General features: G+C 34.7%; 1 protein-coding gene across 2 annotated transcripts in view; it reads left to right on the top strand.

The window, feature by feature from the left end:
- ATRNL1 (attractin like 1) overlaps nucleotides 1-16,142 on the top strand; it is a 478,418-nt gene that overhangs the window by 25,344 nt on the left and 436,932 nt on the right. For both annotated transcript variants that reach the window (XM_070944958.1, XM_070944957.1), the window contains exons 2-5: nucleotides 9,658-9,741; nucleotides 11,431-11,544; nucleotides 12,631-12,759; nucleotides 14,762-14,970. In XM_070944958.1, coding sequence (XP_070801059.1) covers nucleotides 9,658-9,741; nucleotides 11,431-11,544; nucleotides 12,631-12,759; nucleotides 14,762-14,970 — 536 coding nt within the window. The remainder of the gene's footprint in view (nucleotides 1-9,657; nucleotides 9,742-11,430; nucleotides 11,545-12,630; nucleotides 12,760-14,761; nucleotides 14,971-16,142) is intronic.

Raw genomic sequence — 16,142 nt, forward strand, 5'->3', positions numbered from 1 at the left:
GCTGCAGAGATATTTCAAAGTTTCATTTTGACATCATAAAATGAAAAGTCCTGTGTCAGTTTTCTCTGATTTGAAATAAAACTCCATCATTAACAAGATATACTATTTCTCAATATGAGTGAACTTTATAAATGTTGTTTAGCAGATATTATCAAATCTCAAAATGTAGCTTCTTAAAATAAACTTATCCACTGTATATTATAAAGTGCTCTAATTTTGAGATTTAATATATTCAAATAAAGCAGATATCTTGGTCTTTATATGTTTGCATCAAAAACTTTGTCCTGGGTAACATTGACCATGATTTTATAGCTTATTTGGAGTAAGAATCACATATGCTACTTACACAAGCCATTTTGTGAGAATGCTGATTACTAATATGTTCCATCAGTTTTAACAAGCGAACAATTCAAGAAACTCTAATATAGTAGTGATTCTGGTTATTTATTGCTATAACCTGTAAATTCAGAAGACTCATGTACAATCATGATTCTTCAGATGATTTTTTTTAAAAAATGTTTTTTTTAGCAAGGGTTGCTTTGGCAACATATGGCAAAATATTTTCGGCTTTCAGCTTTGAAACCTCCCCCCACAACCATCTTCCCACCTTCAAAGCCCGTTCAGTATCACATAGGAGAGATTAACCTGACTGCTTCTCAATACACATATACACACTATTTCAAAGGGTATGGGAAAAATAGAAAAATACACTATGTAGTAGCTCAAAAATTGTATTGTAATTCTTATTGCACCTCTCCTGAAACTGGCTGTTATTGAGATAATGCACTGGTGTCAAACTTGCTGTATCACATTGCCATCATGTGATGTTTTGTGACATTTTTATCCTTCGCAGAGCTAGGGTGGGTTTGACCTGCACGTTGTGGATCCAGCCCGTGGGCTTCCAGTTCGACACCCCTGAGATAATACAAACATTACAAATTTGTCACTTTTGGCTAAACAAAACAAGGGACTAGCAATAATTTTGGAGTCTAGGAACTTAGTATAACAATCAGTATAGCCTCATAATAGCAATAGCACTTAGACTTTTATACTGCTTCACAGTGCTTTACTGCCTTCTATAAGCAGTTTACAGGGTCAGCATATTGCCCCCAACAATCTGGGTCCTCAATTTACTGACCTCAGAAGGATGGAAGGCTGAGTCAATCTTGAGCCTGGTGAGATTCGAACTACCAAATTGCAGCCAGCCAGCAGTCAGCAGAAGTAGCCTGCAGTACTACACTCTAACCACTGTTCCACCACGGCTCATATACAGCCATTGCAGCATCTCTGTGGTTACATGATCACCACTTGTGACCTTCCCAGCTGGCTTCTTGACAAGTTATGTCACAAGTTATGATCATGTGATGCCTCATTTAATGACCTACAATGCTTAAAAATGAATTTTTCAGTTGTGGTCATAAATCAAGAAATAGTATTGTTTATTTGTTAAAGAGAAGATTCATGCATATTTTTGTTACTCGTTCACATTGGAATTTCTGTTTTATTGTTTTGAATGTGAACCTGGCTATTGTGAAAAACTTCATTGCCTCTTTCTCTCTACCTTTCATTTCGCTTTTCAAAAAGTTCCTTTTTTCTTTTGCCATTGCCATCTGTTTTCTGTTTCCATCTTTTTTTCTGCACTCTCTGCTATTATCTTTGCAGCAGAATTATTGTGACATATTGAATGAATAGGGAACTATTTTATAAATGTGCCCATCTTTAGCATGCCAGAAAACCCTTTGCGTCTTAATTTAAATGCATTTAACACATTTTAATACATTTAAAATGTATTAGATTCTGGGAATTTAGTGCTTAATTCCCAAAGTTAGAGTTAGAAGCATCAAGATAATGTTGTTGCTATGGCATCCAAAGAAAGCAAAATGGCTTTTTCCATTAGGAGAGACAAGCTATCTTGTCTAAGGTTGTTTCAGCTTTTTCTAATTGGTTGAAAGAACAAATGTAACATGTTCAGATAATATAGTAATTGTAAAGCCACTGGCAAGTGGATAACTTAAAGCTATATCATGCCATGCAAACAAAGAAACTTCTCTGCATGTTGTTCATGGCTATTTCATCTGAACACCTTCTATAATCCTAAATTCCATAATTTAGCCAAATTAAATCTTTTATACACATCATAATCTACACACTTATTTTTCATTCCTTGGTGTGGAAAGTTGCGTGCAAAAAATAGATTTATATATTGTGGTTTATTTTTATTTGCCACCTATCTCTATTTGCTTAAGGAGTAGGAATACTAGATAAATCACTGCTACTTTGGTGTAAGAGATTGTTGCTCGAATTGTTTACAGAAGAATACAATCAGTTTGTTCTAAGCAGACACTGACCAAGAAACTGGGTTTTTGTAGAAGCTGTAAACAGCCATTCCCCTTAGGTTACTGTGTATAGTCAGTGCTTTCTGCAGAACATCAATTTTGATTGCATGGAAACTGCAAAGATTTTTAGAACCTATTAACAACTAAAATGATAACTTAAGCGTGGCCGAGTTCACTACATGGAAGTAGTGAAGAAATACAGAAGAAATAAACACGCTCACAAGAAATTTAGGAACCATAGGTAAGTAATATTTATTGAAGATAATAGAAAAACGCTGTAAATTCACTGCTCTGAGAAGAAATAGTTTAAACCCTCTTTTCATTTTCCTTCTCACACTGTATAATGGCCTCTTCTGTATTCATGTGCTTTTCATTTCCATAACTATTACATTTTTAAATTGATTTTGTCAGACTTATCTTTCACAATGTGGAGCTCTGAGAAATAGATTCATCTGATGCAATTTCCTTTCTTATATTCCTCTTTTTCACATGACCATAGAATGTAAAGTAGAAAGAAATGTTGGAGATCATCTAGTCCAATATAGCCTTGGGCAGGAATCTAGTGTCTCAATAGGAATAGTTATCCAGCCTTTGTGTTCTAGCCTTGCCTTAGGCAGTAAACCAGCTGAGTGACCTTGGGCCATTCCCACCTTCCGAGCCTTTGAAAGAATCAGACAATGGCAAACCACTTCTGAAATTTGCAGGGACTTGTCCAGCAATTCCAGGAGTGACAATTGTCTTAAAGATGTACGCAAGTTTGCAATTTTAGAAAGACAACCCAGTTTTTATAGGTATAGCAAGATAGCATAGCTAAAAATCCCGTCCTTTAGGTTCTAAAGCTAGTGATTAAAGGCCAGTGCTTTTCCCCCTTTAAATAAGGCAGAAGGCCACATATTTTTTCACATTGTTTACCTGTTGTTTGAGAGTGATCCCAGTCTATTCTTCAGAGTCAGTCATCAGAACTTTCTGGGGATTATGTCAATCAAGGTCAATCAGAACATAGCTATGAAGAAATAACTGATTTTGATGCTTCTTTGAAATTATTGTTCCCTAGTTTCATAATATCTGAGGATTTTAAATCATAGCCAATATCTTGAACATTACATCTATAACTCCTACTCTACAAAATTTTAATATTTTTTTTAAAAAAATAAAAAGCAAAAATTGGAATTCTGTTCTCTGCTAATGACTGACTCTGCAAGCATCCAAATTAGCACTGCCTATATTTTTTGCATTATTTTAATCAGATGTGATCTATTTAAAAGGCAGAAATTAGCACTTCTGACAGGACCTCTATCCGTTCCTTAACATCTTTGCCTGTAGTTGATGAAATACTACCGTCTTGCATCAATTGATTTGACACATTCTCCCTGATCAACCTTGCTTTTTTTTTTTTTTTCAAATGCTATGTTTGACCCACAAATAATTTCTTTAAGAAAATTATAATACTGGATTATAATACTTTTCAATTAGCAAAGTTGATGCCAGGGTTTAGCTGTGCCCCCTGAAGAAGCTGTGCCAAGACCTTGGGTTCAAATAATTTGAATGTTTATGGAATATACTTTGGGCCTTCTGGAACAGAAAAATCAAAAAATTATTGCTGAAGATCTCTGAGCGTACAGAATGGAAGAGGGAAAAAAGAATATTTGGGCATTTTATTTTCCAATTGATTATAAAAATAAGGAGTTTAAAATAAACATTAATAGTTATTTTTAAAGGCCTTGATAGGATTAACAGCCTAATTGGGCACTTTTGCTTGTTGCTTTTGTGAATATTCAAGGCATTTCTGCTTCTCACATGTTGTACTTCTGCTCCCAATTAAATGACAAGCTAGCAAATTACATTGAAATTATATTGTCTATGTATGTTAATAATGTCTATGTATGTTAATTTTTGCTATGATGTCTATGTATGTTAATTTTTGGTTCAATGTGTTGTGAGAAAACATAACATTGGGTTTATAGAATAATCTTGGCTACATTAAATAGCCTGCATCAGGTGTATAAGAAGTGCCTTGTTTTCTATGCTTTTGAATCAGGTTTTGATTTCTGGCAACTGCCTGGGTAAGTGCCTGGAGGCATTTTGGATTTGTTTTGCTTCCTAGTGCTGAGAGTGAATGACTGGTCCAAAGTCACCCAGTTGGTTTTTGCTTAAGGCGGGACGAGAATTAGGATTAGAAATATTAAATTCACTTCAAATGTTTATTATGGTCAAAGACAAGCATAAGTGTGAGTGAGTGGGTACAAGAATAAAAAAAGAATAAGAAAGCACAAAAATAGATTACAATTATTAAAAAAATACATATAAAAAATTAAAGAAAAGGCAAAGGTTTCCCTTGTTCAGTCATGTCCCACTCTAGGGGATGATGCTCATCCCCATTTCTTAGCTGAGGGAGCTAGCATTGTCTTAAGACATTTCCATGGTCATGTGACCAGCATGATTATATGCTGAGGCACAAAGAACACTGTTACCTGCCATTAAATGATACCTATTTATCTACTTGTATTTGCATGCTTTCTAATTGCTTGGTGGGCAGGAGCTTGGGCAACTATGGGTAGTTTATCAACTAGACTAGATTGAGGGGGCTAATTTTTTATCTACTCCAGATTAGTAGATAAAAAATTAATTAATATTGCATCAGAGTGATTACATGCTAGGAAAACACATGTCATAGGTTTGTGTCACACTGTGTTAAGAGATGCTTACTTAAAATAATTTTGAGAATAAAACTGAACTCTATGTAGTTTTGCGTTGCATAAGTCAGAACTTGGGAATCTTGTATATATCTGTCGAATAAAGCAAAATTGGGAAATCAACAAAAAAAACCTCCTGTAAACCTGTGCATTTTCTTATTCATCACTGTAATTAAATATCTGACAATCTTACAACTGTATATGTAGCAAGTCAGGAATAAATGCCATTGAATTCAGGGAAGTTATTTATAAATGAGAGTGATTTATAACCTAAAATTTTTATCATCAGCTAATAACCTTTTTGATTCTACTTTGAGTTTGGAAAGGAAATTATGTTTAGCCCTGGAAGTTTAATAGTATGAACAGAAGTATTATAAATAGATTCATATTTAATGAAATATGAAGTAGGTTTTGGTTTAGAATGTATTGTTACCATAATAATTTCTGGACTGATATTGTAAATTACTTTACTTGGATGTTTCTGCAGTTAATTCATCCTGGAAAGACAACTTTCTGTTTGGAGAGTAGATCAAGGGGTATAAGCTATGACTTTATAGATAGACTTAAAAAGATAAACTTGATGGAGTAAATACGTAGAATGTAGGTGATAAGTGCTAAAAGATTGCTCATTCAAAGTATGTTTGCAACATAACCTGTACATTCATAGCTCATATTAAACTCATAAATCATAATATGTGTTTTATAGATACTTATTTAATTATTGTATCTGCATTGTTTCTCTAATGAAATATCAATTATAAACTTCAATAATCATAAACTATATTATAATAAATAAATGAAAGAGACAGACACAGACAGACAGACAGAAATACACACACAGCACACAAGGTAATTAAAGTGGAGATGTTAAATAATATCAATAAATAGTTAACTAGAAGAATATATTACTTTCAAAAAGGAAGAAGCGATTTTAACAATTTATTGGCAGAATTTTTTTCAGTAACTCTGATAGAAAATAAAAAAATCTATGCAGATGAAATCAAGATATAGTGATTCAAATAGTCACAGACCTGAAGTTTTCACAAGAATTTATGGTCAAGAATTTATTCACACCTTTTGTAAATAGTACTACAAAATATGAAAGGGACTCCTGATGTGTTACATTATCAGTTGTACTATTAAGACACCGTGGTAAAATGAACCAACAAATGGATAATTAAATAATTGTCATAATTAACATAACAGAACAATAACTGATTAATAATATAAAACGGTATCAATATAGTAACTACTACATGCTCTATGAATCTGTTCCACCTTAACCAAATATTGGAATGTTGTTGAAGATGGGACAAGATTCACTTCTAAGAAAAAGCTGGTCCATAAGTCTAGTTTTTAAAAACCTACTGGTTTTAGTGCCCTCCTACTCTATTTTTTAAAATAGATAACTAACCAACAAAGTGCACCTGAGATAATTGTACTGGATGAATTATTCTAGTTGTAGAAGACAGTTCTGCTGGTATTTTGAAGTAGGATGGTCAGAGAGAACTTTTAGCCCAAAATCAGGCCCTTGTCATCTCCAGACTGGATTACTGTAATGCTCTCTACATGGGGCTCCCCTTGAAAAGCACCCGGAGGCTCCAACTGGTCCAGAATGCAGCCGCGCGGGTGGTTATGGGCGCAACTCGTGCCCACGTGACACCCCTCCTGCGCGAGCTGCACTGGCTCCCAGTGGTCTTCCGGGTGCGATTAAAGTTGTTGGTTACCACCTTTAAAGTGCTCCATGGCATTGGACCTGGGTACCTTCGAGACCGTCTTCTGCCACCAGTAGCTTCCCACCGTCCAGTCCGCTCCCACAGAGAGGATCACCTCAGGGTGCTATCGGCCAAATTATGTCGGCTGGCGACACCCAGGGGAAGGGCCTTCTCTGTGGGAGCCCCTGCCCTTTGGAATGAACTGCTTCCAGAAATGCGTAAGATCTCCGATCTCCGTGTATTTCACTGTGCCTTCAAAACCTTGTTGTTCCACCAGGCTGGGCTATCAATGTAAAGATTTTAATTGGTTTTAAATATGGGATTTTAAATTTGGAGTTTTATAATTGAGCCAATTATTTAATAATTTTAATTATTTTTAAATGTTGTCTGTCTCTGTGCTTTTAATTAGGCTGTACACCGCCCTGAGTTCTTCGGGAGAAGGGCAGTATAGAAATAAAATTAATAAAAATAAATAAATAATAAACATCACTCTATCCGTTTCCATGGCTGAGGAGACACTAGTTTAACATCTTAACTAAGGTGACCAGATTTTAACATTGGTAAAGAGGGACACCATTGTGGGCGTGGCTTATTTTGTGGGCGTGGCTAGCTGGTCATGTGATTGGGTGAGCGTGGCTAGCTGGTCATGTGACCGGGTGGCCATGGCTATGTGTATAGAGACTACTCAGAGGGCTGAAAAAAGTCATTTCTGACAGGTCCTCGCACTTTTGACTGGTCCTTATGACCATCCTCACATTTATGCCCGTGCAGCATTCTTAACAACCATGTCACTCATTTCACAACTGCTTCTCTTCACCATGATGACAAGATAGGGCAAAAATGTAAAATGTGAGGACAGTCGTCAGTTCGAGGACTGGTCAAAAGTGTGAGGACCAGTCAAAAATAACTTTTTCACCCCTCTGAGTAGTCCATATGCATAAAAGGATACAGCAATAGAGAGGATGAAGGAAGGAAAGGGAAATTAGAGTAGGAGTGAAGGTAAGAGAGGGAGGAATACAGGAGGAGAAGGAGAAAGGAAGAGGAAGTAGAGAGGAGAAGAAGAGGTTGGGAGGAAGAGAAAGTAAGGAAAGAAAAGAGAGAGGTGGTAGGTTTGAGGAGAAAGATTGCTGTACAATAAAAAAAATAAACATACAATGTATTTTCTTTGGACAGAATATTTGGCTGGTTCACAAATTTAAACAGTGTTTAGTAATTTCAATTAAATTTACAATTTCTATATTTCCTTTTTGCCATATTTATTCCTCATCTATTTTTTTTAAAAAAACAATATTACCCTTCATCCTTATCTCTAATCTTAATCAAATTCAATTTTTCCCTTCTATTCTATATTATACCCCTTCCCATTGTCATCTATTTTTATATCCATCCTCACATTGGTTAATTATGTAATTATGTAATACAGTTGTTTAATACAAATTTAACATTTTAATATAAATCAATTAGTTATATAACTATCTTTTTTGTATATTAATTAATATGAACATGAATATTCCAATTATTTCCATGCAATCCAATTTCTTACAAATCAATTGATTATATTTACCAATAATAATAAACCAAATAATTTTTCCCATATATTCCTCCAAACCACAACTTAACCATTTCTGCTTTCAACACAATATACAATTAATAGTATCTCAATTATTACAATTCCCTAGTTAAATAGAGCTTTTTTTCTTTTGTGTTTTAAAATCTTGAACTCTCCTCCTAAATTTCCCATTGTTTGCAGTTTTGCACCTACCTTTTTTGGTGGGGAAAAAGAAAAATCTCTCTCGGCCTCATTTTGTCATGTTGCACCAAAGACCCTGCTTTCGCTTTTGTTTTTTCAGCATAGCCAGGGGAAAAAAAATCTGCTCCAGGAACTCTTTACACTGATCACCTGTAGAGCGGCCCTTTGAAGCCCCGCGGCAAGAGTTTAAACAGTTTTTTTTCCCTCTAGCCATCAGCTGGGGCTCAGGAGGCAGCCGGGACTCAGGAGGCAGAATGAAAAATCGGGACTTTTTTAAAACGCTGTGGGACGCGGGACAAATTGCTAAAAATCGGGACTGTCCCGCCAAAAGCGGGATGTCTGGTCACCTTAATCTTAACTTATATCACATCTATGTTCCAGAAACCTATTAGCAATCAATGTAGGACCTGCAACACAAGAATAATGTGTTTCTGGAAGTAAGACTCTTACAATAAGAGGGCCATTGCATTTTGTAGCACTTGCAGTTTCCATGTGGTTTTTTCTAAGCTATCCCTTTGTATAGCACAGTAGTCCTAATTAATAGTGATAAAAGTTATTAGTTACAACTGCATAGTCCTTATGGTTCAGAGGTCTGCAACTTCTACAGAAGACAATATCTTTTGTTTATTTCTATCTCTGTCTCTTTCTTGTAAATTGGATTGATAGAAAAAGATCCCTAATGGTTTTCAAGGTCTGAAGATTTTGAAAAGAAGTTCATTCTATTTTTTTAATTTTCAAGGGTATTATATAATAAATATTTTTGCAAAGTCATTTGAGTTATTTTGCATTTTTATTTTGTCTCTGGACATTTTTATTTGAATTATATACACTGCTTATTGATGAAAAGTAAGTTCTTCCAGTAGAACTTTTTTCTCAGTTGCAGTATCCTGCTTTGAAGGCTAGAAAGACTTTTTGGTATAAAATAAACTTGATTGTAAGTTCCTCTTTAAACTGGGTGGGTACCTTATTATAATGCTGCAATTTAGCACACTTGTATGCAAATATGCATGCAAATATTAATGAGTGAGAAAATATAAGAAATATTAGTTCAGTTCAAACACAATTTTATATAAAATTCTTCTTTTAATCTGCATTTAAATTGTAATATTTTTGTATGTAGTTTGCAAGGAAAAATAGCTTTAAAAACTAACTTTTTTTTGTAGGTTAACTGAATCTTCTGGATATTTAACGGATGGGCCGATAAATTATAAATACAAAACTAAATGTACATGGTTAATTGAAGGATAGTAAGTATATTTTTAATTAATGTTGATTCTACATTGTAGCTCTTAAGAGATATCTGACAAAATGTTAAGTAAAAAAAATGGTTGAGTTTTTTATAACTTAATTGCAAAGATTTTATGATGATGATTTTCTAAAGAACTTTTGATGATTTTCTAAAGAACTCTTGATGCACTAGTTATATTTCAGGAAAAAAAAGAAATTTAGTGTTGAGAATTAAATACGAAATACAGATAAGGAATATATGACTAATTCTACTTTCACAGTAGAATTGCAGTATGGCATTGCAGCTTTTCATGGTCATATCTGCCCTTGTGAGCTTAACTGGCTACGCAAATGGATATACAAAGTTACCTGCCGTGAAAAATGTCAAGCAATTCCCGATACTGTGAATTATTAGTTTATCCTAGCTGCTGTTCATAGGTGAAATTCACTTACCTTCCCTACAGGTTCACAAATGTGCGTGTGCCATGTGCATGCTCGGTTCACTTGCATGTGCCGTCATCTGCGTATGCGCAGAGGCTTAAAATGTCGCAAAAAAGCGATGTCATGATGTCCATGCTGGTGGGCGGAGCCTCCTGCAGCCGCCGCTATCGGTTCGCCCAAGCTGGATAGAATCAGCTGAATTTCACTCCTGATGTTGTTGCATAATATAAGGTCTCTTTGGGCTGATAGTAGTCTGATGCTGATGTATGTTTTGCTCATTTTGTTTTCATAGTAATCAATATAGCAGTTCCAAATAACAGATATTGATTTTATTGCTGATCAGATAAAGATTTTGAAATTGGCATCTTACAAACAAAAATAATATTAGTTTTAAAAAGTGGATTATTCCTTTTTGATAAGTTTCAGGCCACATTTGAATATCCAATGAATTGAGCTACCGTATTTTTCGCTCCGTAAGACACTCCTGACCATAAGACGCACTTAGGTTTAGAGGAGGAAAACAAGAAAAAAAAATCTGCCTCTGCCTCCCAAGCGTGCATCTGGTGTTCATCTGGCTAGTGTCTTTGGAGCAAACAGCAAACAGCCTGCCTCTTCCGTGTCTGCTGCCTCTGCCGGGGAACGCTGGAGCTTTTGCCTCCAAGTAGCTGATCCATGGTTGGATCGGCCTCCCGGAATACTATCGATCAGTTGTTCCAGATGGTGGGGATTGCTGCCGCCATTTGCTGCTGCTGCCTGTCTCCCATATTCACTCCATAAGACATACAGATATTTCCACCCACTTTTGGGAGAAAAAAAGTGAGTCTTATGGAGCAAAAAATACGGTAAATTGTTTTATATAATAGACTAATCTCATCCTCAGTGCATTTTCTAAATTTAAGCTAAATAAAGTTTAAGCAAATGTGTCATAATAAAGTATAGTTTGCTGTACACGGTGAAGAAAGAGTGTAAGAGTAAGGAAAGACCATGTAGGTAGAGCCTGTTTGACAGATATTCCTATGTCTGACCAGAAAATAGTTTTTAGTTCCACAGGTTCAGATTGGAGTTTCTCATTTGCAGTGAAATACATGTCTAAAATTTATGTAATAGTTGTATCCACATATATATATACACACATATTACAACTTTTAAAAATATGTAATCATAAAATCAACAAGTCTTGCCTTTAATACTGTACTGACATGCTTATATGTACATTTCATTATAAAATGTTCCATTTTTAAGTGCTGTTTCTTGCTTTTCTCTTCTAGCCCGAATTCAGTTTTAAGATTACGATTTAATCATTTTGCAACAGAATGTAGTTGGGATCATATGTATGTTTATGATGGAGATTCAATATATGCACCTTTAATAGCTGTATTTAGGTGAGTATTTCAGCTTAATAGCTTTTATTACAGTGTTATAAAATGTGCATTAAATATAAATTTTAGACTGAATTTCAGTATGTAGTTCCCTCTCTGTTGCCTTTTTAAAGATCCTTCTTTTAACCATTTCAGCATGCTCTACTTTGAACCATGTTTAGTAAACCCATAATTTTTAAATTTTACCCTGATTTTCTTGAATATTGAGAAAAGAAGGAAGGAAGGAGGGAAGGAAGGAAGGAAAAAGAAAGACAATTTTTTTCTGTCTGGGATGGAAGACAAACTCCTGTTTCACCTCGTAAAAAAATGAAAACAATAAGGTTTTACTCATTTACCTGTTAACTTATTAAAAAAGGGTAGAGGAACAGGTTTACTGGTTAAAGACTTTTCAGAATGAGATAGTAGATCAGGGAAAAATTGCTACAGAGAACAAAAATGTAGCTAGAATAGTATAGCAGGTGAACCAGACAGTATTGCTAGTGTTGCTATTGCAGAAAAATTAGAAAATATCTTTCTGGATTTGTAGCAAGAAAAGAATGTGGTCGTTGTTTTTTTCATGGACCAGATAAAGGTGGAAAAGAATATGGGATATTCCTATTGAAAAGTCTTAGTGGCAGCTTGGGTATTTAGACTACACTTAAGCCAATCTGTACAAGAATTATGTCTACATTGTAAACCTGAATCTTTAAAATAATACATATGTTTAAAAGTTGCTTCTGTGCACTGATTTGAATTTTTAATTTTTTAAAAACTGAAATATTGCCTTTATACATTTTGACTGAATTATTTTTATGGCAATCATTTCTAGAAATGATTTTCAGAGTTCTCTTATTTTAAACATTGTATAAAAACATTGTATTGTATAAAAATCAGACTTTTTTTTAAAAAAAAATCAAAATCATTTAGAAATGCTGACTAATTCAGTATGCAAATATTTATATATCTCACTGTGTCTTGTTTTACACATTACAATGAAATGCAATTTTATAACGCTTCCAAATTATGCTAAGAACTCATGTGATTTGTTCAAATCCCCAGCTTTTCATTGTTTATTAATAATACACATGTCTTACGTTTAAAATTCTGCAGTGGTCTTATAGTTCCAGAGGTGCATGGAAATGAAACTGTACCTGAAGTAGTAACTACATCTGGCTATGCACTGCTACACTTTTTTAGTGATGCTGCTTATAATCTAACAGGATTTAATATTTTTTACTCGTAAGTATTTCTTATTAATTATGTTTCTGTTAATTAATTGGCAATGTATTTCTTTTAGTAAGGAAGACCTGGAGCTTAAAACATTTGAAGTAAGCTTATGAAAACTTGATTTTGAGAAGTCTGTATGTAACACACATACAGGTTGAAAAATATTAATGAGGAATTCCATCAATAATCAATAGTTCTTTAAAGCAGCGGTCCTCAGACTTTGCAGCTTGGCAGACCAGCTGGTGAGAGGAGAAGACAACTGGGCTGCATGAGCCACAAACGTTGGACACCACTGCTTTATTCGGCCCATTTCTGAATAGCCACAGCCCGGTAGTGGGCCACAGTCTGGACATTAGGGGCACCTACTTTAAAGGATACTTAATAATTACTGTGTTTAATGCATTTGTTATTGCAGGTAGTCCTTGCTTAGTGATGGTAGTTGGGATTGGAAATGCATTTGCTAAGTGACCCAACTGTAAAGCATGATACTTTGTGACTGCACTAATTTACAACAGCAATTGTGGCAGTTTTGGTTGCTGCATTTAAACAAACATTACATGGTCACTAGCATGACATCACAGCGCCATTTACAATCTCCTGCCTGTCATGGACCTTGTTAAAAGTTGGCAATGAAGTCACAAGTGGTGATCATTTGACTCTGTTCTCCTGTGATGTTGTAATTGCAAACCACCCAAATTGTGAAGAAATGACTGTGGAGATGCTGTAATGGTTGCAGCTACAAGGACTGTTCATAAGTTTCCTTGTTCAGCATTGTCATATCTAGGAATGGCCACTGAATGAGTGATTGCTGAATGAGGACTACCTGTGTTTGTTAGTGTGTGAAGTTTTATTTCAAAAAAGATAGATTGGAAAAATGTTTTATGAGACAATAATCTCAACATAACCTGTTTAAGGAAAAGTATAGTTTTGTGTGTGTGTGTGTATTGGTCTCTGTCTTTCTATTTTACTGTTCATGTTTACAAAAACAGACACATATATACATAATCATTTACTCAATTGGCTGGATTGGCCTTTCTAAATGAGACAACTAGAAACAAATTTCTTGGACTTAGAGGCTAAGTTTTTATAGAAGTAAAGCATGACAGCATTGATCCATAGAGAGCTGAAAATTGTGCCATTGACCCCCAGACTTCAAAAGTTGTAAAAGCAAACTTCATGTTAAAACTTTCTGATTTCTGATATTTTTTTCTTACACATTCACTTCTCTTGGAATATTTTGCTTTTTTTATGAAACTGAAAAGTTAGATTTCATTTATTAATATTTCATATTTATTAACAGCCCATCTTTCTTGGAAATTACATATATTTGGCTTTTAGCATACAAAATGTAATTACTTTCATAGTTGTGTCTGCAACTGATAAACAGAATGCTCCCAAAGGCCAAAATAGTAAGCTTTTCTGTTTGATCCCGCCCCCCCCATATCCATTTTGTGAATATTTTATTTTAGAAACATAGTACTAAAAATAATACATTGGGAAATCAAATCTCTCTATGTGATCCTACTTGTGTTTCTTTTGCTACAGTGGAATAGAAATGCTAAAATCTTACAAAATTGGAATGATACAGAAGATAGTATTTTCAACCTGTTGTTGTTCTTGACTTATTTCTACTGCATAGATGTGTTTTAGTATGTCGTAGGCTAATAAATTATTATGGAAGAATAAAAATACAGTGCATGAACATTTGTCACTGATTTTTTTTTTTTTTTTTGCTTTAATTTATATGCCGCCCTTCTCTGGAGACTCAGGGCGGCTTACAACGCGTTAAGCAATAGCCTTCATACTTTTGTATATTTATACAAAGTCAGCTTATTGCCCCCACAATCTGGGTCCTCATTTCTGGTTTTGTTAATTTTAAATAGTAATCTGGAGGTTGATGTTTGTAATTAAAAATTACTTATATAAAATAAAAAAAATAACTTGAATGTATACATAATGGCTATTTCTCTTTGGTGGTGTATCAACTCATTTCATCTGATATTGTTCATTATAGAATTAATTCATGTCCGAATAACTGCTCAGGGCATGGGAAATGCACAACTAGTGGCTCGATACCAAGTCAAGTATATTGTGATTGTGACAAGTATTGGAAAGGAGAAGCCTGTGATATCCCTTATTGTAAAGCTAACTGTGGAAGTCCTGATCACGGCTACTGTGATTTAACAGGAGAAAAACTCTGTGTCTGCAATGATAGTTGGCAAGGTAAGTTAACATTTTTGCTAAAAGCTACGGCATGTATTTCGTGATAGGTGAAACATGTCTGGTCTGTCTGTCTGTCTGTCTGTCCAAGTTAGGACTATATCCTTTAATTAGGATACTAAAATAGCAATGAATATACTACAGCTGGTTGTCTAATTTACCTTCTCTTAATTGATGGCCCCCACTTCATCTATTGATCATTATCTCCGAACATTACAAATTCTGGCTTCAAAGACTGATGTACTTAGTTGTTGAGGATTATACAGGTATTCTGATTGGGTTTATTATCAGGGGATGTCTTATTTTGGGGGCAACAGGGTACATACAAACAAAGTGATAGGAGATATATCATAAATCATAGTTGAAATCATTAATCATAAGATACCACAAATGATAATCATAGATACCAATAGGAAAAGATAGTAGGAAAGATGAGAAGATAAGAAAGATGAGGAGCTGAGAAGGGTAATAGCAATACAGCCTACTACATAGATAACTCTCTTAGGCCTAAGACAGTGCTGTGGGAATTAGGTATTCAGCAGAATGATGGCACAGGGGGAAAAACATGTGTGACTAATTGTTTTATGCCCTATAGTAGCATCCAGAGGGGAGGCTGAAATAGCTTATGTCCAGGATGTGAGGGATCTGTAGATATTTTCTCAGCCCTTCTTCTGGTTCATGCAGTGTACAGGTCCTCAATGGAAGGCAAGCTGGTTGCAATTGTTTTTTCTGCAGTTCTAACTATCCGTTGAAATCTGTCCTGTCCTGTCTGAATGCCATTTAAATATTGCCATTTTAATTGTAATAACATCCAGCCAACCTTAGCTAGCCTATTAATCAGAATTTATTGGGTGCTTTGTCAGAAATTTTACTGAAATCATGCTACCAAATTCCATATTATGATATGAACAGTTACTCTGTTAAAAATAAAATTAGTTCAGTAAGGCTTGCTCTTGACCACGCTGGATGGTCACGCTGGATTATCACTAATCTTTAAAAAATGATTATATTTTTATGATTTGTTCTGGAATATTAATTGATTTATTTCTTCCATAATCATCCTTTTTGATCTTAGGAACAATATTTCCTTTCCTCCAGTCTTCTGGCATTTCTCCAGTTTTCTGAAGTTTTCAAATAATACTATTCAAATAATGCTATTTAAAACAGTCCTCAAA

This window comes from Pituophis catenifer, unplaced genomic scaffold, assembly GCF_029215685.1.
Source record: "Pituophis catenifer annectens isolate HBS135680 unplaced genomic scaffold, rPitCat1.0.hap2 SCAF_6, whole genome shotgun sequence".
In the NCBI taxonomy this organism is placed as follows: Eukaryota; Metazoa; Chordata; class Lepidosauria; order Squamata; family Colubridae; genus Pituophis; species Pituophis catenifer.